The sequence below is a fragment of the Cavia porcellus genome, unplaced genomic scaffold (genome assembly GCF_034190915.1).
Source record: "Cavia porcellus strain 051 isolate PalLab524CR breed Dunkin Hartley unplaced genomic scaffold, mCavPor4.1 scaffold_3, whole genome shotgun sequence".
NCBI lineage: Eukaryota > Metazoa > Chordata > Mammalia > Rodentia > Caviidae > Cavia > Cavia porcellus.
The window spans coordinates 85686459-85710800 of NW_026947486.1; the positions used below are offsets into that span (position 1 = coordinate 85686459).

The window sequence follows — 24342 nt, forward strand, 5'->3', positions numbered from 1 at the left end:
TTTTCTGCTTCTAGATGTTTGTATTTTACAAAAGAATTTCTATAGTATTTCTCTTTTGAAATTCCTGAATTTTTAACTTCCTGTTCCTTATGTTTATTCTCACTTGTGCTACATTTGTGAGACCAGATTTGATCCCAGGGAGTCCTTTGTTTAGAAACAGTTTTTCCTTATTCAAAAGTTATAGGCTCAGAATTTCTTGTGGCATAGTTTCACTTCTCCAGCCATGGTATGTGTCCTGCCCGCAGGTTATCCATTTCTGTTCTTCTAGATGCCACGGATAGTTTCTTTTGCCTCCTCATATCAGATAGGACTGAATCAGATGTTACTCTTCTTTTGAAAGGCATTCTTTTCCTTTTGAAAGTCTTTCTTTCAAAATTTTTGTATTGTTTTTGAAGGTTTTATTTACCATTTTATTCCATTATAATACTATCATTATGTTTATATATATATATATCTAACTTAGCTTCTACATTATTAATTCCTTGATCAGAAGATGTGTGTTTTTGGTTTTTGTCCCCCCCCCCTTTTTTTTCCTGTTAGTAATTATACCTATTAGTAATTATAAATGAGAATGACTAAGAGATTGACTTTTGGCCTAAAAATAGTTCTTGCATTTTAAGAAATTAGAGACCATGTATATGCCCTCTAATTTTACTAGTTATATGTTGAACTCTATTTGGCATACTATGTTAAATGTTAAAATTTTAACCATTTTAGTGTGACAGTGTATATTTTTTATTATAGTAGTCTTGTGTTCCTAGTGTAATTCTACTTGATCTTCATGAATTACTTGTTAATGTGGATGGCCTGGTCTCTTTGTAAGGTTTTAGCAAATATTTTTGTGTCGTTATTCATGACATTAGAATTTATCCTTATCTATTGATGTATTAACAGACTGTCAAATTTAGCAAAGTGAAACAACTACCATTTTATTTGGCATAATGATTTTTTGGGTCTAAAATTCAGACAGAACTATGTAAGAATAACTTGTCTTTGTTCATTATAGCTGGGGCCTTACTTGGGATAGATGGACTGCCTCTTAAGTAACATTGTTGGCATAATTACCTGAAAGTTTTCCACTCTTGGTTGGAACTTAGTGTATAATAATTGAATGATTGAGCTCAGCCAGGGACTAATTGGTGAACCTACAAATTGCCTTTCCATGGCCTAGACTTTTTACATTATAGCTTTGGGTTTGGAGATACTATATTGAGGGGCAATGTTCAGTTTGCTAGTGCTCCAAGAGATAATGCAGATGCTTCTATCACAATCTCATAATATACTCTTTTACTATTTTTTTTTGCCTGTATCACTTTGGGAAAACTGGCAACGCATTTCTTTTGTGAATTGTGTTGTTAACATGTAGTAACTGTTGTAAAATACAGAAAAAGATTCAGTTGTATAAATCTTGTTAGCTTTCCATTGCTATAACAAATATCTGAGATAGCTTTTCTTATTTTAACAAACATGTGATATAATAAGCTTATAATTTGGAAAGGTTTATTTTTATGGGTTAGAGCTTCAGAGGTTTCAGTCTATATAGTACTCATTTGCCCCTCATGCCTTTGGGCCTGTGTTCATATAGTGTATCATAGAAGGGAATGTGTGGTGGAACCGGCACTTACCTCATGGCACCTGGGAGAGAGAGACAGGTGACAAACTATCCCCTTTGAAGGATTGTCCCTAACAACCTGAAACCTCCCACTAGGCTGCACCTTTTAAAGTTTACATCACCTTCAGCGTCAAGTTGGGGACTAACCTTCAACACACGGGTCTTTGGGGGAACATTCCAGGTCTAAACTACAGCACCAGTAGTTTTAAAAGTGTCAATTCAGTGCTTATGGAATTGTACAGCTACAATTCCATATCACTATCTAATTTTAGAAGATTTTAATTATCCCAGAAAGATACCTCATATCCATTATCAATCACTTCCCCTTCCGGGTCTAAGCCACACTTACCTACTTAGTGTATGTTTGCCTATTCCAGATATTTCATATTCTTGAGTCATAGAATTCGTGATTCTTTGAGTGGTTTCTTTTGATTTCACATAATACTATCAAAGTTTATTCATGTTGTGGCGTGTATTATAACTTAATTCAAAGTATGATACTGTATGGCTATAGCATGTTTTGCTTGTTTGTCCCATAATGCACATTTGTGGTGGTGTCACTTTTTGGCTATTTTGAATATGCTCACAGTGTTTGGACATAATTGTGTTTGTCTTGTGTAGTAAATGCTTGGGAATCAAATTGCAGTATCATATAATAACTATATTTAACTTTTTGAGGCATTGCTACACATTTTCCAAAGTGGTTACACCATTTCATATTCGCATCAGCATTTTGAGTGTTTAATTTATCCACATCTTTACCAATGCTTGTTATTGTCTGTGTTTTTCTATTATACCTATTATAGTGTGTATAGAGTAGTGTCTCATTGTGGTTTTGATTTGCATTTCTTTGATGGCTGTTGCTGGGGTGAATCTTTTCATGTGCTTATTGGTTGTTTGTATACTGTTTATATAGCACTCTCTTCTGACTCTTTTAATTTTTAATTTTCATTTGGGGTGTTTGGCTTTTTGGTCTATACACAAATCCCAGATACATGATGTTCAAACAATTTATCTTGTTCTTTGCATTACTTTTTTACTTGATGGAATTCTTTGAAATGCAAAAGACTTTAATTTTGAATATGTTGAATTCGTTTTTTTTTTTCCTTTTGTTGCTTTCACTTTTGATCTAGTGTCCTAAAGAGGCTTTGTCAAATGCAAGATTATGAAGGTTTAATTTTATGTTTTTTCTAAGAGTTTTATAGTTTTAGATAGTTTAGATTTATAATTTAGATTCATTTTATTTAAATATTGTGTGGACTGTGTGAGGTAGAGTCCAACTTCATTCTTTCTTTTTCTTGTGGATATACATTTGTCCAAGGGAAAAAATACAGTCATCCAAAGAAAAAGTTAAAAAGTCTTTTTTCTCTGTTGAATTATTTTGGCATCCTGTTTGAAAATCAGCCATCAATTTTAGGGTTTATTTCTGAACCTCTAAATTTTGTCCCATTTTAAATCTACATTTCATTTACATTTTCTGTATTTATATCAGTATTATGTTATCTTGATTATAGTAGCATTATAGTAAGTTTTAAAGTTATGACATCTGGGGGTCAGAGATACGGCTCAGCAGCACAGCGTCTGACTTGCAAATGTGAAGTCCTGAGTTTGTTTGCCAGTACAAAAAAAAAATTGTAACATGGATCTTCCAGATTTCTCCTTTTGTAAAGTTTTATTTAGCTATTTAGAATCCCTTGCATTATCATAAGAGATTTAGGATCATCTCTTAATATTTGTAACAAAGCCACCTGGGATTCTGATTGGAACAAAATCTCTATATATCATCAGGAACAGAGATGTCTAAAAATGTTAAGTGTTTAGATCCATAAAGTATCTACTTTTGATGTTTTCTTTTGTACCGGGATTGAACTCATGACCTCATGCTTGCTAGACAGGAGCTTATGCCGCAGAGCTAAATCCCCGGTCCCTTTTTCTGTAGTCTTAAATTTGCCTCTCCTACTTAGGATTAATGCCCATGGTTGAAAAATACTGTTGCTTCATACGTTTTCATTGATTTAGGCATTGACCTCTTAAAAATTTTTAAATTTTGTTCTAAGGCAATATTAACATTTATTCATATTTGACTAAAGTGCTTGAATTGTATATCAGTAGAACTTAGTGTGATTTTTTTAATACATGTATACCATGTGAGTTAATCAAATCTAGTCTCCTGTGAACTGCTCTTTGCATCTCTACTCTTGCAAGCTTTAGTAAATCAGTATTCTGCATTTATATCAATTTTTAAAATATTTAATACAATATGTTAATCCAAAGGAAATATAGATATGACTTTTAATATTTTCTTGAAAATTTTTGAACACACTGAGGATTATACTTTATAGAAATTGAGTCCCACACCTAAGATTATTATAATGCAGAATAAATAGAAGAGTGTCATTTTATGCTATTAGGCAAATTATTACCTGAATTTGATTCTAGTTTATTTTTAAAATTGAACTCTGAACATCATTATATAAATATGATACCTACAGTGTTAGGTTTATATTTTTCATTAGACTTAATTGATTCTTACAATATTAGAAAAAACTAATAATTTCTTTTTAAAATTTTTTCTTCTCTACTGCAGTCGGTGGTAGATGATTGGATAGAAGCGTACAAGCATGACCGAGATATAGCACTTCTTGACCTTATCAACTTTTTTATTCAGTGTTCGGGCTGTAAAGGTAAGTAGAAGTAGAAAGTTTTTAAACAGTCATTTTTTTGTTCCTCCTAAGGAGATATTCGCACTTTTTAAGTAACATAATGTCATACTAGTGAATTATTTCCATTATGCCCATATGAATTGTATAAGGAAAATGGTTAAGAACAAAGAGAGAAGTCCTATTTATTGCCAAAATTATATTCATGTGTGAAATTTATCTGAAAACCTGACAATTTATAATTGCCGTATTTCCTACTTTCAGCATGTGGTTTTAGGAAAAAAGAAATTGATTAAGAAGAAAGGAGGAAATAATATAGATACAGGTTTAAATAGCAGAGAAGTGTAAAGTGTAGGGAATTAGAAGTACCATGAATAACAGTAAATAAGAATATAGTTCTGTTATTGATGAAATTGTCAGCTATTTTTCTCAAAGGTAGAGAAATATGCTTGTTAGTGAGATCTTCTTTAAAGTTTTTTACTTAATAAAATTTGAAGTAGGAGTAGAGAAAGTACAAAATACAGTAATCTCATTCCGAGGACAATAATATTTAGGACAGGAATTTAGCAGTGGAACAAAATTATGTAAGTTGGGGAGTTATATATTGTTATGTAGATCAGTAAATGAGTGAGTCAAGATCATTGACAGGTTGTGGTGTATTGTGTGTCTCTTAATACTTACAACTCATCCTTGAAATTCTAGAAGGTGCTCAGGCAAATAAATTTTATGGAGTTTTCAGGAGTATTAGATTGTTAATGAAAAATGGCACTAAAAATTTGGCCACTAGAAATCAGAAAAAAGAATTATAAAGTTGAAATTCTAAAAATGACTTCAGACAAAAAATGTGAACAAAGAATCGTAAGATACAGTTTAATTTGCATTCACCTTAGAGAATTTGTACATGATATAACTTGATTCTTCTTTTTTTCTCATTCCTCTCCCTTCTCTTTAGCCCTTCTTTCCCTCGGTTACAAACCTTTGTTTTTATCCTTTTCTTTTCCCTTCCTTCCTTTCTCCCTCATGGCTCCCTAGTTCCTCTTTTGTTTTGAACAACTTTTTGCTATTTTATAATATCTACTATACATTTTTGGCTCTTATTTACACTTTCAATGTCTCACACCAGAAAGACAATGTGATATTTACATATTGGTCTTATTTATTTCACTTAAGAATATGGTCTCAAGTGCAACCATTTAGCTATATATGTCTCAAGTTTATCCTTCTTTGTTACTGGCTAGTAGTTCATTGTAGAAAAAATATCTTGTTTATCTACTCATCAGTTGATGAGCAATTTGGGTTACTTCTAAGATTTAGCTGTTGCAAATTGTGCTGCTATAAACATGGGTGCACATATATTGCTGTGGTATGATGCTTTTACTTCTTTTGGGAAGGTACCAAGAAGCGAAGTAGCTGGAAATCAGTGTCAAATTCTGCAGTTTAACTTTTAGTAATCCTAAAATTCTTTTAATAGACTGTAAATGATGTAAGTAGTAATGTTAACAGTATAAATGTAAGTAATAAGACATATGTCTTGCCCTCCAGGACCTGGTAGTCTAGTTGGTTATTAAAAGTTAAGATTAGCAAAGAGACAAAAAGCAAATAAACTATTCAAAGTAGTGTAAAGTATGAACAAGTTTTGAAGAGATATATATGACTCTATGTACATATTAAGCCTGTAGAAGGTTTTGAGAATTGTTTCTTTAGCCAGAGAATAATGGAGCCTTCTTCTGATTTCAAGAAATTTTTATCATTTGATTTCTTTAAGGTTGTGTTAAGTAAGGACTCTTCTGGAGTTCCCTTAGAATTGATCTCACCCAGAGGAGGCAGCATGATTTAGGTGAATAATCTTTGACATCTTGTGTAATTTTTACCCCCTTTCAATTTGCCAATATTTATTAATCATTTTCAAGTCAAAGGAAATACCTTTTTTAAAACTCAACCAAACTGAGTGTTTTCTCTCATACCTGTCAGAAAAACAGATTAAAGGAAATTATATAATTTCTCTTAGCTTTAGTGTCCTTTCTGTGATCATAACTTCATATCTGGGTATATATGTATACAAATACCTGCACGCAAACACATGGATTAAACAAAATGTGCCTCTGGCCAATTGAATATCCATACTGCATTTACTTCTTATTATACATCTTTTGTACTAATGCATTATTTGTTACTTATAGTACTGCTGGGTGTTTGTTAACCAACTATACAGCTCACCAATAAAAATACGTTCTTGTGAAAATCTAGTTTTTTTTTCATTTATATCCTCTTGTTTGTAAATTTTATGATGCCTTGCCAGTAGAAGTTCATGCACATCTTGCATTATCTCCTAACATAACTTTTCCCTAAAAATTCCTTTTCTAATGTTTGATCTTTGCTTGGCTAATTTTACAAATTATAATGAGCATCCCCCTTCCCATTCTTTATTGATGCTATGAAAAGTTCTCTTTCCCTGAAATAGTTAATTCTGGACATTACAGGCCCTCCCCCAATCTGAAGTTGTGTTTCTTCATATTGCCATTCATCAGGGCACTTACTGTATATATATTTTAATAGTTTATTTTATTTAATTTTGTCTCTTTCTTTGTTTAATATAAAACTAGATTATTGGCTTCTGTATGGGCAGGATCTCCAACTAACTTACATGATTTATAGCCATTGAGAAGATGTTAGAATATAGTTGCCTTACTCATAGCAGTACTTACTAAAGAAACCTAGCTATAATGATCTGTTACCTTTCTCTTTGTCTTCTTCAACTTCACGTTGATTTTCGAGGATGTCCTTTGTGTATATGAGATACAGTACCAGAGAAGGAACCTAGGGCCTTGGCCATAGCAGACATCATTGTATCACTGATCTGTATCCCCAGTCCTCCTCAAGGTCTACCCTGGATGCTGCCTCACCCTTGATAACTTATGATTTATGTTAAAAAGTCATAGTTAAGTGTGGGTATTTAAAACAGATATTAGGCCAAAATTGTGCCTGTTCTGAATGTGTACAAATTTTCTCATCGTTATTCCCAAACAATATAGTGTAACAACTGTTATATAACTTTTACATTTTATTAAATGAAATGTGGCGCTGTTTCTATTGTACCTGTTGATTGTAGCATTTGCTGGTGATTTGTTGATATGTTTCAGTATTATCTCAGTTAATTTTCTCATTGTTGAGACAATATATCCAACATTGAAATTTCTCTGCCAGATTAGTCTGCTACCTTTAATCTCAGTCTCAGGCAAAGTCTTTGGACAAGAGCAAACCATAGACAAACTTGCTGCTAAGGCATAACACGCATCCTCTGAAGTCCAGTAGCCAATACAGTCCTTTCCTGCAGAAACCTCCTAAGCCTGATCTTTACCAGCAGCATTTATATCATCATTATGATCTTCTGATTTCTGAGCAGAATCTCCCATGAAGTATAGCTTAAAGCATTCTAGGACCGGTGCTTCAGCTGTCATCTTCAAAACTTTCTAAGCTCTTTCCACAGGCCAATTCTAAAAGCTGCTGAACCACATGGTCAGGTACAGTTATAGCATCCACCCTACTCTGTACCAAATTCTGTCTTTGTTACTTTTCTTGTTACTGAGACAGAATACCTGCTACCCAAAGTTTAAGGAGGAAAGGTTTATTTATCTCAGTTTGTAGAGGTTTCATTTCATAACTCTCCAAGGCAGAGTAGCATGGCAGAGGAGAAAATAGTTCATGGCAGGTAGAAGGCACTAGGTTACAAAAAACAAGTAGCAATAGCAGCTTCTTTCTGTCACTTTATAGTTCATCTAGCCTGCCAACCCTTAGGGCAGTTACTGTCACACCCAGAACTATGTCAAACCAATCACTAGAGTAATTTAGTAATCCCGCATGCTTAATCCCAGCATCACACACTGTATATTCAGCTACCTCTGAAAAGTCCTACATAGGAATCCATTAGGTTTTGAGGGGATCAGGCATAAGTATCATACTAAAAATAAAGTGAGGAAATATACCTTTATTGTGTGACTGTATATTCCCTAATGTTAGAGGCTGATTTAGAAATTACTTTTTTTCCCATTACACCGTGTATTAACTTCTCACACTTGGAAATTTCAGGAGTTGTCACAGCAGAAATGTTTAGACATATGCAGAACTCTGAGATAATTCGGAAAATGACTGAAGAATTTGATGAGGTAATTTCTTACCTTGAATGTTTTAATAATTTTGTACACATGGAGCTTGACTTATTTTTTGATCTTGACTTATTGAAAATTTTTATAAATTTTGAGTAGTAATGTGAATGTGTACTTTGCTACCGATCAAATGATCTCTGTGTGACCTTGAGAAAGTTGTTAAAAGATCTATTTCATCATCTGTAAAATGGAAGTAATAGTTTTCTTATAAAGTTGGCAGAAATGTGTGAAAAAGGTTTAGCATTTTGTTAATTCCTGGCACATAGCAACAACTCAGTAGATGTTAGCCATTTTTTATTGTAAATAATTTAATATTCAAGGAACATTATTTAGAACATCCAGAATATTGGGAAGGGAAGAATTGGTCACCGTATTAGAAATCAAGTATTTCAGCTAAAATAAATACAAATATTTATCTTTTATGATTTAAAAGCTCCTTTGTGTTTCAGTTATACATGTGATTAAAACAATAATAAAATGCTAATTTAGAATTGAGCAAAATATCTCAGTAAATTCTTTGAAACGCTGTTACAAATATATATATATATATATATATATATATATATATATATATATTTGTAGATTTACTAGACTATAAGCTCCTTCGGGGCAGGAGTTTTTATTTGTTCATTCATAGTTGTGTTGCAGCACTGGTAGTTACACTTTTAAATCCTTTCACTGAATTTTCAAGTCAGAAATCCTATCTTATTTGGGCTTTTTTTGGTCATTTTTTTTCTTATTCTTTAATTAAAGAGCTTTCAACTCATTGCAAAAGATTCATGAATTGTTAAAATGGCTTTAATTATCATTAATTGCTATTAATCAGTCTCCAGGTAGTTGAGAAATAATTATGCATAATGATATTTTTTAACCTTTTATATTAAATATTTTAGTGAGAAATCTTCTCAGAGAAACAAGTATTTGAAATTATCATTCTAAAATAATATTTGAAAATCTCAGCAAGGTTGCTAACGAAAATTAAGGTGGCATATTTCAGTGTAATCACTGAATATACTTATTAGAAAATATGGGATTTAGGGCGGAAAAGCTCAGTGATCAAATTCATACTCAGCATATGAAAAACTCTGGGTTTGATCCCTAGTATTTCTCAGACAACCTTTTTTTTTCCCAGACAGAAGCTTTTTGTGGAATATATTAGGATCGTATTCTCAGACACAGTTCACTTTACATATGGAATGTATTAAAATTTTAAAATTCTGTTTGTGACAGAAATAGTTAAAACTTTTCTAAGCAACTGACAAACTGTGTTTAGTGACTTTTGTTAGGCCTTAACTTTTAAAAATTCTGAGTATTGGTGTCTGGTTTTTTAAAGGATAGATTTACTGATTTATTTGTTGATTGCAGAGCTGGGGATCAAAATCCATGGTCTTGGGTATGCTAAGCATGAACTCTATTACTAAGATATATCCTCAGCCCTGCATGTCTTTTAAAATTTATATGGTTATCTGTTGACTATTTGATGCCATGAAGATAATGAAAATATACACATTTCTGTATTTGTTGATGTATATATATCATTCTGTTAGACTATTTGTATATCATTTGACTGTTTATATCATTCTGTTAGACTGGCTGAGAATATGATTTCATTATGTTGAATCAATGTGAAGATAATAATTTGGCTTTTTATTTAGTTTTGTTTTAAATTTAATACATGTGTTTGTCTTTAGAAAAGTTTCACTTTAATGAGGGAAGATTTAAAATACTTAACTATACTTATTGATATGTAATTTCATTTTTTAAAATGAATTTAGGTTATATAATTTGACCTTTAAAATGCAGTGTTCAAAACTAGCTCTTCCTTTGTATATTCTCTTGCTTGATTTGAGAATCTATTGGAAAAATGTAAAATAAAGGAGGCAAAAGCATGAATGAATAGATTAAGGTATATAAAAAATGTGGAATCTTATTTTATGTATTTTAAATGAATTTGCCATTTAACATTTTCGTTTTAGGATAGTGGAGATTATCCACTTACCATGGCTGGTCCTCAATGGAAGAAGTTCAAATCCAGCTTTTGTGAATTTATTGGTGTATTAGTACGGCAATGTCAATATAGTATCATATATGATGAGTACATGATGGATACAGTCATTTCACTTCTTACAGGATTATCTGACTCACAAGTCAGAGCATTTCGACACACAAGCACCTTGGCAGGTCAGTATTTTGGAATATTTTCTGTGTGCTGTTGCATTAGGTTTGTGGTGAAAGACATTTTCATTAAAAGAGAAAGAAAATAATAGTGACATGAATTGATTTTATTTTTGAAGTGATCATCTAGAGAACATTCTCCCTGCCTAACCCCTTGTGAATTATCTGGAATGGATTAGTACTTCCCAATTTTGATTGCTTTCATGCATGTTGTAGGTAGTATATAGTATATATACTATATTTTCTTGAGATAAACCTACTTGATTGTTTTTTGACAGCAAAGGAAACTTAGTTGATTAGGTATATGTCGGGTTCTTGAAAGATGTTTTATCAAGGGACGTATCTACAGCATATTTGGGTGGATTATAACAGTAAATTTTGTATATATGATCTTGATGATCTTATTGTTTGCCTCATGTTTCTGGGTAACTTTAAGTTAGGTCAAATTGTTTGATCTTTAAATGTTAGTGAAAAGAGTTTTATACCTCCCATGGTTAATTCTAGAACAGTCATTTTTTGGTTTGACATGTATAAAATTTTTACCTTTTGTGGTACTGGTAAAATTACTGATGTTATTGAATATGTACTCCTTGACTTGAATTTGAATAAATCAAATAGGCTTTGTTTTTAAAATATTCCACACCTTAAGGATAATTTAGATTTCTACTTTTAAAACTTTCCTCTGTTGGGTATTTTTTTTTTCCTTTAGAGTATTTTCTCAAAGAGATGTCATTAAAGATAGAGCTCACTGGATGTTGTGGCACATACCTGTAATCCCTTCACTCCAGGAGGCTGAGGCAGAAGGCTGTGAGTTTGAGGCCAGCCCGGGCTACTTAGTGAACTCAAGGCCAGCCTGAGCTACACATCAAGATCCTTTAACAAGCAAACAAACAACATAGCTCTCAGTTTTTAATTTTTGAAAAAAATAAAAGTTTTCCCCTATGTTCTGTTTGTTTTTAGATTTGAATTCACTAAATATGAATATACTCTTGCGTTATATAAGGTACCATTCAATATAATTTAATAGACAATAGTCAGATTCTCTTTTCTTATTGAGATTGTTAAATGACTTCTCCATGAACTGAAATTTACGTACGTGAACCATAATATCTGAAAAAAATGATTGTAGGATATATAATATAGAAAAGGAGGATTTAATCTTAGTGTGATAGCAAATTGCATTGTTTTAAATCCTGTTTAACTTGGGAAGGTTTGTTTTTTAAAATTTTATTTATTTATTTATTTTTTATTTTTTTTTTATTTAAGGAGAAAAGAAAAAACAAGTGAAAGGGTACAAGTTATACAGATTTACAGAAGAAAAAAATGAACAGTAGGAAATCACTAGTTAATGGATTACATATTGCCATCTTAAAAATAATTGTTCAAGTCACAAAATTAAAGCTTGTAGAGTGGACATTCCAACAATGATACTGCAAACAGTTCTGTTCAATGATCCAATAAAACTCTGTGATATCATTTTCTATCTTATACACTTAAATATACATGCAGTTATATAGTTTAGAGCACTTTCTTTTCCTCTCTTTTGTACAATGACTATTACACATTTTGGGTTTCATTGCTCCCACGGTTCTTATTGCTTTTTTGGAAGAGAGTAAAACCAAATGAGACATAACAGGACAGAATCGGTCAAGTCAAAAGGGTGGACATAATAGATAATATAAAAACATAATACAAGGTGATCAACAATGGTTACCATAAACCTCCCGCTATCTCTAATAGAATTGCCTATATCATTAGTTGTAATACAATTGAACATAACAGTAAAGAACAAAACCGACAAAACCAAAACATTGGAGACATTGTAGGTCTTCAAAAGTAGATAAAAGTCAACGAGAATGGGCGTTATAATGAATCTCATTATCTTCTCAGCTGATGCCTAAACTTTCGAACCTTAAAATTTTATTGGTACATTTTAGGTATACATTGTGTTTACTTTCATCATATGGAATTTGTACCTGTATATAATATATCTTGATTTTTCTTTTTTGCTCCCTCATTCTCTCCTCTCTCTACAACTCTTCTTATTTATAGAAGCTTCGTTTTCATTTTTTTCCTTCTATTATTTTTTTTCCCTTCCTTTCCCTGCCTCCCCCCTTATATTTACTTCCTACTTCACAATATCTATTACACATTTTGGTCCTTATTTATACTTTCAATTTCTCACATCAGAGAAACAATGTGATATTTAAAATGTGTATGTGATTCATTTTACTTAAGAGTATGATCTCAAGGTGGATCCATTTATCTAGAAATGTCTGAAGTTCATCCTTCTTTAAGTGAAGCAGAATGCCATTGCATAAAAAAACTCAACATCTGCTTTATTCATCTGTTGATGGGCTGTTTTCAAAATTTAGCTATTATAATTTTTGTTGCTATAAATATGGATATGTATGTTTCACTGTGGTAGGATGCTTTTAAGTCTTTTGGGAAGATACCTAGAAGAGGAGTAATTGGGTCAAGTGGAACCTTTAGTTTTACTTATTTGAGAAATCTCTACACTCGTTTCCACAGTGGTTGCACCAGTATACAGTCCCACCACCAGTGTAGATGGATTCCTTTTTTTCTACAGCCCTGTTAGCATTTGTTACTGATTGATTTCTTGATAATAGCCATTCTTTCTAGAGTGAGATGGAGTTTTGGTTTTGTTTTAATTTACATGTCTCAAATGACTTGTGATATGGAACGCTTTGAATTCTTTAATTACTTCTATGTACTGTGTACTCTGTGGTAGATTTTTCTTTTCCTTTTTCCAAATCCATTTTGTGGCAGATTTCTTTTTTTAAAAAAAATTTAAGGAGGATAAAACCAGGGAAAACAAAATAGAATAAAACCACACAATATAAACTAGTATAAGTGATACAGGACTTCAGAATGTTATTAAATTAGCAGTAGTTGCCATAATACCTCTTGTTTTCAAAATAGCTGCAGATGCCTTTGGACACAATGAAAATTGAACAGAACAGAATAGAGCAGAAACAATAAAAACAAAACAATGAATGCAATAAAGAACTTCAAAAGAAGTTAATAGTAAATCCAAAATGGCTACCATAATATGTCTATCTTTTAAATAGCTGCTCATGCCATCAGATTTAACATAATCACACAAAACAAAAGAAATTAAAAGTCAACTCAAGAAAATAATGAAAATCATGTGGTTTCTGGGCGATGATCACCTCCTGGTCAGCCCCCATCCTTGAATGGCCCTGACTCTGACTCTTGACTCACGGAGAGATGATTAGGTCTGGCTGTTCCCACTTCATCACTGCCCTGCACATGATGTTCCCCCCTTCCCCCCAGTCCGTGAATGACTGACTCATGGAGAGAGAGTTGGGTGTGGCTGTCCTCATTCTGGCCGTGGCCTGTGCATGGCTGTTGCAGATTTCTTAATCTCTCCCAGTTTTTGTTTCCTGGCTTTTGTCTTTGAGGCCTGTAATATATAAGGTATAGGATATAATCCATGAAAAATAAATAGCGCAAGTAGTGTATTGACATACATCTAAATATTCTATACAGTATTAGCTGTTGCTTTATTGTAGTCATTTGTAGCAACTGTATTTTGTTAGAGGCTCTACAGTTTTATCTCTACATAATTTGATCTTGCATTATAAGTTTTTGCATCTGTTAGTCTAATTTCAATACTTTACTCTTTTAAAAATAGCTATGAAGTTAATGACAGCTTTGGTGAATGTGGCACTAAATCTTAGCATTAATATGGATAATACACAAAGGCAATATGAGGCAGAACGGAATAAAATGATTGGAAAACGAGCCAATGAGAGACTGGAACTCTTGCTACAAAAACGGAAAGAGGTAAATTTTTGTTTGAATATTCAGGCTGTTAATTTGTGACCAACTTGGCTACTATTAATTATAACTTCTTAACTCCACAGGTTTTTTTTTTAATTCTTAAGATAAAAACACAGAAAAGGAAAACAAAAGAGACAAACAGTAACAATAAGAACAACTAAAAACCCAAAACAATAATTATATAGGCTTTCAAAAGTAGATAATAGGAATTTAATGATTGTCATATTACATATTGTCATCCTCAGAAGAGTTGCTTAGATTACTAGATGTTGACATGCAAAAATAATCAAGTTGTATGAGTATTAACTATTCTTTTCCAAGAACTAATAGAATTAGTAGTACAGTCATCTTAGGTATCTTACATGTATATGTGTATATATATATATATATATATATATATATATATGTGTGTGTGTGTGTGTGTGTGTGTGTATGTATATGTATATACATACACACACACATACAAATTTATATCTTTCACTTTTCCCTTCTTTGTTTTCTCCTTTCTCCTATCCCAGTTGTTTTGCTGCTTTGAGCAGTTTCTTACCCTTTTACATATCTATTACAAGGTTTGGATCTTATTTACCCTCTCTGTTTCTTACACTAGGGGGACAATACAGTATTTATACATGTAAGTCAGATTTATTTCACTTATGAGTATGATCTCAGGTCGCATCCATGAACTTAAAAACACTTCCATGCTATCTTTCTTTATAGCTGAATAGTACTCCATTATATAAAAATACCACATCTTTTTTGTCCATTCCTCAATTGATAGGCATTTGAGTTATTTTCAAGATTTGGCTATTACAGATTGCACTGCTATAAACATGGGTGCACATATATCACAAAAATTTACCTTTTTGGGGGGCTGGGTATTCAACACAGAGCCTTGTACATGCAAGGCAGAGCTCTACCACTGAGCTACATCCCTAGCCCCTCCCACAGATAATTTTTTTAAATATTTAATTTTGGGTGAAGTGGCAGAGATTAAACCTACGACTTTGTATATGCTAAGCATATGCTTTACCACTGTGTTATGCTACTTCAGTCCCGTGAACGATTTAATTTTAAACCATGTAGTTCACATTGTTTATGATCTTGACTTAAAGTTTTGACTATCCATGCCAACAGTACCTTGCATATTTTTTATCATGTGTGGACTAGGATTAAGAATGTTGCAGTTTAAGAAAAGAAGACCTGGGGCTGTGGATTTGGCTCCATGTCATAAGCACCTGTATAGCAAGCATGAAGTCATGAGTTTGATCCTGCGTACAAAAAGCAAACAAAAGGCTGCCACAAAATTCTGATGGAGCCAAGGATTTAGCTCAGCAGCACAAGCACCTGTCTGACAGGTGCGAGGTTATGAGTTCTATCCCTGATTCCAAAACAACATCAACAACAACAACCACAACAACAAGAGACCTTGGTCAGCCTGGAAAACTGTATGAGATTGACTGTGACAGTCTCTGTGCTATTTTCCTAGCAGTCTTGTTCCTAACTAGCTTCTTGTTAGCATGAGATGAGGTTCATAATTATGTGAGAAATAACTTACAGACCATTTGTTAGCATTTGAGTATTTACTACATTCAGATTTGAATGAAGAATTTTTTTTTAAAAAATTGAGTGCTAAATAGTAGTAACTAAAATATTTTAATGTTTCCTTTGAAATTTAAATTGTGCCAGGCATGGTGGTATATACCTTTAATCACAGCACTCTGGAAGGTGAGGCAGAAGGATTTCTGCAAGTTTGGAGCTGTATTTTTAAATGGGTTGTTACTGAAATATTCAATAACTTTTAAATTCTCTGACTGAAGGAAATGAAGAAAAGTCCTATTATCCCTCATGTCTAAAGTCCTCATCTTTTTTAGATAATTAAAAATGAGAAATGAGTACGTTTTCCCCTTAATTTACTTAATGTTTCATTGGTTGATTTATTCGATGAATATGAAGTATGTCTTAGCCTTTGAAATTCTGGCTTTATTCATGGACAGAAATTTGATTGCTATCATAGGATGAGTGAATACATTAAAGGACTTTGAAATTAAATTAAGTTTTTTTGTTGCAGTCGCCTTGCTGGCCATATAAGAAGCACAGACCAAATCTAAGCATGGTGGCACAAGTCAGTAATCCCAACTACTTGGGAGCCTGAGGGAGAGGATTGCACATTCTAGGACATCCTAATCAATTTAATAAAAATACAAAAAGGATAGGGATTGAAACTCAGTACTCTTTAGATTTAAAAACAAAGCCACATGCTTGAGTTACGATTACTTAGAAATGAAAATCATAGTCATGCAGAGAAAAATATTCATTTTACAAAAACATGTAGATAAGTTTATCCTTAGATTGTAAAGAATCAGTGTTTCCTTAATACTTAAAACTCCAAACTGAAAATATATGAATTGATATGTTGATCAGTATCTGAAATATTTACCTGATTGTTTCAGTTTTTAGCCTGTCTTTGCTCAAAAGAATTAACTAGTAATACAGACTTTTTTATGTAGTTATTTTACTGTATTAATCCCTTTTTGTTCCTGAAGTCAGAGCTAGTTGACATGGTTTTTCTTTTGCAGACTGCCAAGATTAAGATAATGAAAAAGTGTGCCTTTTTGATATGGATATATGTTACATAATAAATGCTATGTAATAATAAACCACATAGCCGATTTTTCTACCAGCTCCTTTATACAATAGAAATTTTGTAAACATTAGAAAAATCAGTGGTTTACCAAGCCAAATTTCTTCAGTTTAACATTAGAAGCTAAGTCACATATTTCCAGAATCAAGGGACACTAACTTGGTCACATTGGACTTTTGATTTTTTTCTCTCTAGTTTCTCATGTCTAGTAGAATAAAAACTAAATATGATCATCAAAACACTGGATAAGAAACCTAAAATTTTTTGATACTTGCAGTACCTTTTAGGTGTATTTTGTCTTCCCTTATAATTGTCCTCATTTTACAAGTGTATTTTTCTTCATAGCTTCAGGAAAATCAAGATGAAATAGAAAATATGATGAATGCAATATTTAAAGGAGTGTTTGTACATAGATACAGGTAAGTAAAGACAGTTTGTAAGTAGCACTTTGCAGTTTTTATTCAAATTTGGATATTTAGTGATTTAGGCAATATAAATTAGTGGAAGGAGTATGTAGTAAAATAAGATCAGTGATAGAATCTAAGCTGCACCACTGAGTCACTCTGGTCTAGTCAGTTACCTGCTGTGAACTTGATGTTTCTTGTGAGTACAGTGGGGTAACGCTGTGCTTTACTTGTAGATTCTAAGCCAATTGAGGACATTGTTAATATTAGACATCAGGGTACAAAATACTTAGTTGTCTTTGATGCACATTTTGGTGGTAGTTGGACATCTTGACTCCTGATTTTCTTCTCTCCATTTGAATATCACTGGGAAAATTTGGATAGATTAAGGTGGTATGTTTTTCTTTTGCTATTTTGAATGAGCAGAGCAAAGAAATAGATAAATCTTATAAATTTTGACTATATTAAATCTTAACATTTTATTCATTTTATTCCTTCATTTCTCCAACTTGGCAATTACTGAATCAGTTTAATACTGGGCTTCTAACGTCCCTATTTCCATTCTTTTATTTCTGTTTCTACTATTAACTTAGTCTGTTCCCTTATCATAATTATTGTTAGAGATTACAGGAGTTTTCTTAAAACATCCTTTTACTATGCTTAGCTTCTGCCTTCAGTGACTCACCAGTATCTACCAGTGCAATTAAAATCATTAGTCTGTGCCAGACACAGTGACACGCACCTGTAGTTTTAATTCCTCTAGAACCTGAAGCAGCAGGATATTTGAGTTAAGACCTTGAAATCAACCTGGGCAACATATTGAGTCATGTCTTTAAAAAAATAACAGGCTAAAATAATTTTGTCTGATTAAAATTTCAGTTGAGCTTGGTCTCTGTTATAAAGTCTTGCCTGGACTGCTATAGTATAATGAACTAGTATCTTCTGCAAATGCCAATCCCTGCAGGTTTGAGCAAAAGTTGGGATATGGTCTGGCATGAAAGGTGAAGGTGGCATTTTGCTCGTAGTTGTATTTAATTTTAAATATTTATGTGTTGATCATTTTGCTTTCCCAACTAGTCTGTCAACTGTTGGCCATGTTTTTGTGCTACTTTTTAATCCCCAGTAATATTGTTTCTGAGTAATATTCCATTGTAATCCCCAGTAATCATAATAGTGATTATATATTTATAGCAGATAGGAAATACTCAGCGTTTCTTGAGTAAACCATAAGTTTATGGTATAATGGAACTGATGTGTATTTTTTTCCTTCCTCTGTATAGGGATGCAATAGCTGAAATCCGAGCTATATGCATTGAGGAGATTGGCATTTGGATGAAAATGTATAGTGATGCTTTTCTTAATGACAGTTATTTAAAATACGTTGGTTGGACTATGCATGATAAGGTAAGATGTGCCCTACCGACTGCTTATCTATCTCCACATAAGCATGACTGCCTACAATTCTTTTTCAAAACTGAGTTATCAGCGTGTTCGTATACTTGAGGCCACATCCGTATAAGGTTCCCCCTTACTCTTTTCTGTCTTCTGTGTGAAAAATTGGTTTCTGGCACATAAAGTTCTGTAGAAGTTTTGAATTTTGGCCACTGATTTACTCTTCACTGTTGAATTTTTGCATTGAAATATGAGTTCATGTAGGTACTGATGGTGAGACATCTTGTAGAACACTAAAAAGAGCCCTTACTATGTTATTTGAGTTTTATATATTTTTTTAAAAAACATTCCTCAGTTTTTTCTTGTGCTGGATATAGAATTCAAGGAACCAGTGATGTACCACTGAGGTACATTGCTAACCCTTCTTCACTTTTTAACCTGTTTTGATAAATATATACCTTAGATTTTACCTTACATTGTGGCATATGACCTTTTAATCTTTTTCTTAAACTGTCTCTTCATTAAGCTTTTAGTTCTTTTTACGTATTCCTTCCAAGCATCACAATGTGAAATAATACTATGATCTTTCACAGTAATTTTGCTCTGAACAGACTTTCAAAAATTTATTTGACCTACAGAAATAGTAACCCCATAACTATTTAATCTTAGTCATAGTACTGATTTTACTTTTGCATTACCAGAAGTTGACAGTTTCTGAAGAAATGCTATTGTTTAAAATTTTAAAGCAAAAAGTTCTATATACATCTTTAATATTCAGACTGTAAATAAAGAATTTGAATGCATTTTCTCTTCTTGTTTCTTTTAGCAAGGTGAGGTAAGACTCAAGTGTCTTACTGCTCTACAAGGGCTTTATTATAACAAAGAGCTTAATTCCAAACTGGAGCTATTTACCAGTCGGTTCAAGGTTCGTATTAAGTATTTTAAAATTACTTACAAATTGAAATATTTTATTTTTCTTTTAAAACAGTTTTAATGTTTTGTTCTTAGGATAGAATTGTGTCTATGACCCTTGACAAAGAATATGATGTTGCAGTACAAGCAATAAAATTACTGACTCTTGTTTTACAGTAAGTATGTATTTATTGTGTATTATTAATGTATAGATACTTAAGTAATACATTAGAATACTTTGTTCAGATTCACCTAGGTCTAAATTTTAATAGTTTAAAGTATATCTACTGCTCCATGTTTATTTTATTAATTTTTTTGAAGTGTGACCTCTGTCTGTTGCTCGGGCTGATCTTGAACTCCCAAGCTCAGGCATTTCTCTTGCCTTGGCCTCCAGAGCAGCTGAGGCTACAGGTGTATACCACTGCTCTCAGAAATTTAATTTTGTTCATGTAACATTGATAAGCCACAGGAAGAAGGAACCATTAAACATGAAATTCTGATTGGTTAGGAATTCATGTGTACCCACTTTCTTGGCACTTTTTCTTAGATTCAAGTGTATCAAAATTGATATTACATTTTGTCACATTTTCAGAATATGAGCATTTATTGAATCTTCTGCTTTTGTTTTCTATTATCTATAAATGGTCTGAACTTAAGACATACCATGTTGATGTGTAATACTGATACTATGCTACTTTGCCTTTTAAAAAATTATACTAAAATAAGATGTAAAACTTACCATTAAGCCCAGTTTTAAATATAAGTTGAACTGGTTTTAAGTGTATTTACTTTGTTACACAACTGTTAAGTACTATTCATCTCTAGAACTTTTTCCATCATTCCAGTTCTTGCTTCACTCACTCCTCATTTTGGTCCCTACCCCCACACTCTGATAACCAGTATTTTACTTTCGTGATTTTTCCATTTTCTGAATATTTGATGTAAGTAGACTCAACAATTTTTGTCCTTATGTATGACTTATTTCATTCAGCATAATATGTTAAAGCTTTACCTATATTATAGTATATGTCAGAAATTTTTGCATTTTTTAAAGATTTTTTTTTTGAGTTTTTGAAATGTAAGCAGTTCAGGCTGGCCTTGAACTAACAGAGATCCTCTGCGTCACTTTCTGACTGCTGAGATTTCAGGCATTTGCCACCATGCCTGGCAGGAATTTTTTGCTTTTTATGGTTGAATAATATTTTGGTGTATGTATACATCATATTTTCCTTATCTATTCATTGTTTATAGATCTTTTTTTGTTTGTTTTTGAGCCAGAGTCTCACTGTGTAGCTCAGGCTGGCCTGAAACTCATAGCAATCCTCCTGGCTTAGCCTCCCAAGTGCTAGGATTACAGGTGTGTGCCTCCACATGTTGCCTGTTGATGGATCTTTAGGCTGTTTCCACTTTTTGATTCATATAAATATTGTGGTAATGATACAGGTGTACAGGCATCTGAGATCCTGCTTTCAGTTCTTTTATGGGTACCTAGAAATGATACTGTGGACTATGTAATTATTTTATGTTTAATTTTTTTGTAGTAGAAATCAGATCCAGGAATTCAGATGTGTTTACCACTGAGCTACATCCCCAGACAGTGTTTTATCTGTTTGTTTGTTTGCTTGATTTTTGAGGAAGCACTATACTGTCTACTATAGTGGTTATGTCCTTTTGTATTCCTAATTTCTTCATATCCTTACCACCAGGTTTTTTAGGTAAAATATTTATTGCTAGGTATGATGACTTACATTTTTAATCCTAGGTATACAGGAGACTGCACCAAGAGGATCACAAGTTAGATATCAGCCTGAATGAATTAATGAGACTATCTCAAAAAATAACAGGGATTTAGTTCAACCAGTAGAATGTCCTTGGGTTCCATTCCCAGCAATACATGCATGCATTCATGCATGCATAAATAAATAAATAAATCGACCAACTAGCAGTGTTAGTGCCTACCAATTATTTGGATGGTTATGCTGAATCTCTTTTAAAATTAACCTTAAGTCAAATTAATACAAACATTTTATAACTAGAAATAATTAATGAGCAATGTATATGAACCAAGTTAATCCAAGCAAGGCTAAAGCATACCTGAATTCTCAGCTATTTGGAAGAGCAGCATAAAATTAATAGAATACAACTAAAGAACATAAAATTAAAATGATATTGTCCTTAAGCCTTTATATTTAAGATGATCCACATAATAACTGTAAATGCATCTTTTTTTAAAATTTTAAAGAAAGACTAAACAAAGTAGAAAATGGGTAGAAGCAATACATACGTTAAGAGAAAAGATAAATAGTTGATGTTTACATACTGTTTTACAAATAGCTGTTCAAGATATAAAAGTGGAACATACAAAGTGAGAATTCAAACAGCAAGACTGCAACCAGTTCTGTTCAACTACCCAACAAAAACCTAATAATATGGTTGTCAATTCTATATACTTAAATATACATGCAGTTATCCATATCTTCATTTATGTTGGGATTAAACAAACTAAAGCAGGCTAAAATCATTCTGAACAAAGAATAATGGTATTGCTGGGTTTCATGTAATGACACTCCAGGATCAGCACTGGTTACTTCAGTGTCTTTTTCTTCAAAGTATTTGTTCATTTCATGATGTGTCATAAGATCAGTTCTCATAAACTGTTTATAGATTCTACACATGCATGTGTGTAGAATCTTAACATGTGTTTCTATCATTTCTATATTAGAGAGAGAAACAAAGACAAAACAAAACATATTCCTATAAACACATGAAACCAAATAAGACATATAAGATCGTTGTACAAGGAGTTCTACTATAGTTCCTGTGTTGTCTCTTGTTATCTTCAAGAGTATTGGCTATATCATCAGACGTAGTATAATTGAATATATCAGTACATAACAGTATTAATAAAAACACAACTTTGAATATAGTATAGAACTTCAAAAACAGGCAGTTATCAAACCAGAATGTATATCGTAGTGTCTTATCATCTTCAGTGTAGTTGCCTATAGTCTCAGACTTGATACTGTTGATCATATCAGTTTTGAATAAAATCTGTCAATACCAAACAGCAATCAAACAAACCAGATTTAACTAAGATTAGTCATGATAAAACAGTATAAGTCATACAGGGCTCCAGATTAAGATAATAGGAAATTAAAATGATTACTGTGCTATATCCTGATGTTTTTGGGAAAACTGTCTGTGTCCTCAAATCTAATGCAAGTAGACAAACTGAGACAGAAAAAAAATCTATCAAAAAAAGAATAAAGTCTATCTAAGCAGAGTGGTAAGAGTAATATGGGCTTTAAGTCCTGATACACTATTAGCAATATCTTCTGCCATCTTTTTAAAGACTCTCCCTGCCCTTTTACATCTCTAGGTTGCACTGTGCATTTTTGGGTCTGACCAACACCCTTGGTTTTAAATTGTGGGGGAGGGGGAAACCTGCTATTTACCTAAGGGTTTCTGAACCTTCCTTCTCTAGGACTTGATCTCTAATTGTATTCCTTTACCTATTAAAGCCTGTTTTTACAACCTTTCCACAAATAATGGTCTAGTTGCCTCTATTACTTTCTGATTCTCTGTCACATAGAGCATTGTTTTCTCCTGTTTGATTTTCAGTCCGTGTACTCTAGTTGCCTCTATTACTCTCTAATTCTCTGTCACATAGAGCATTGTTTTCTCCTATTTGATTTTTAGTCCATGTACTTGTTTTCATGTTAATTATATTTCCTATAAATAGCATCTCGGTGGACTCTACCTCCTGATCCACTCCACGAGTGGTTCTTTTTTTTAATTTAGTGTATGAAGGCCATCTGTATTAGAGATTATAACCAACCTTCTCTGCCTCATTTCTGTTATGCTCCTTTTTGCCATGAGTTGTCTGCTTGTCTTCTTTCTGTTTTCTGCTCTATTCATTGAGGCCTGTCTGCCACTGTTCCTGGAATCCTAGTTCCTCTCTCTCCTAGAATCCTAGAATTCTCTCTCTCTAAAATTCCCTGCAGTATTCTCTGTAGAGGTGGATTAATGGTTGTGAATTTCTGAAGTTCCTCTTTGTCTTGGAAGCATCTTGTTTCTCCATTAATTTCTAGAGACAGTTTAGCAGAGTATATCCATCTGGGGTGGAGGTTATTTTCTTTCAGGGCTTGGAATATTTCGCTCCAGGCTCCTCTTGACTTGATGGTTTGTGTTGAGAAGTCTGCCGTTATTCTGATGGGTCTTCCTTTATAGGTTATCTGTTTCTTGTCTCTAACAGCTTTTAATAGTCTGTTCTTACATTTAATTTCTGGGATCTTGATTATTATATGCCTGGGTGTAGCTCTGTTTTGGTTGTAGGTGGCTGGATTTCTGTATGCCTCATACATCTGCGTATCATTTCCTTTTCCTATGTTTGGGAAGTTTTCCTTAATTATTTCTGTGAATAGCCATTGTAGTTCCTTTGTTTGTACCCCTGCTTCTTTTTTTCACATTCTTTATTCTCAAGTTATAGATCCTCTTGTCATCTTCTAGCCTTTGTATTGTTACTGCTTCTGTCCTTGTTATTTTTAAAATGTTT

General features: G+C 32.7%; 1 protein-coding gene across 9 annotated transcripts in view; it reads left to right on the plus strand.

The window, feature by feature from the left end:
- Stag2 (STAG2 cohesin complex component) overlaps window positions 1–24342 on the plus strand; it is a 171269-nt gene that overhangs the window by 60883 nt on the left and 86044 nt on the right. For all 9 annotated transcript variants that reach the window (XM_063246369.1, XM_063246372.1, XM_063246373.1 and 6 more), the window contains exons 5-12: window positions 4200–4296; window positions 8359–8435; window positions 10412–10616; window positions 14290–14441; window positions 17425–17498; window positions 18764–18887; window positions 19702–19800; window positions 19884–19963. In XM_063246369.1, the coding sequence (XP_063102439.1) occupies window positions 4200–4296; window positions 8359–8435; window positions 10412–10616; window positions 14290–14441; window positions 17425–17498; window positions 18764–18887; window positions 19702–19800; window positions 19884–19963 (908 nt within the window). The remainder of the gene's footprint in view (window positions 1–4199; window positions 4297–8358; window positions 8436–10411; window positions 10617–14289; window positions 14442–17424; window positions 17499–18763; window positions 18888–19701; window positions 19801–19883; window positions 19964–24342) is intronic.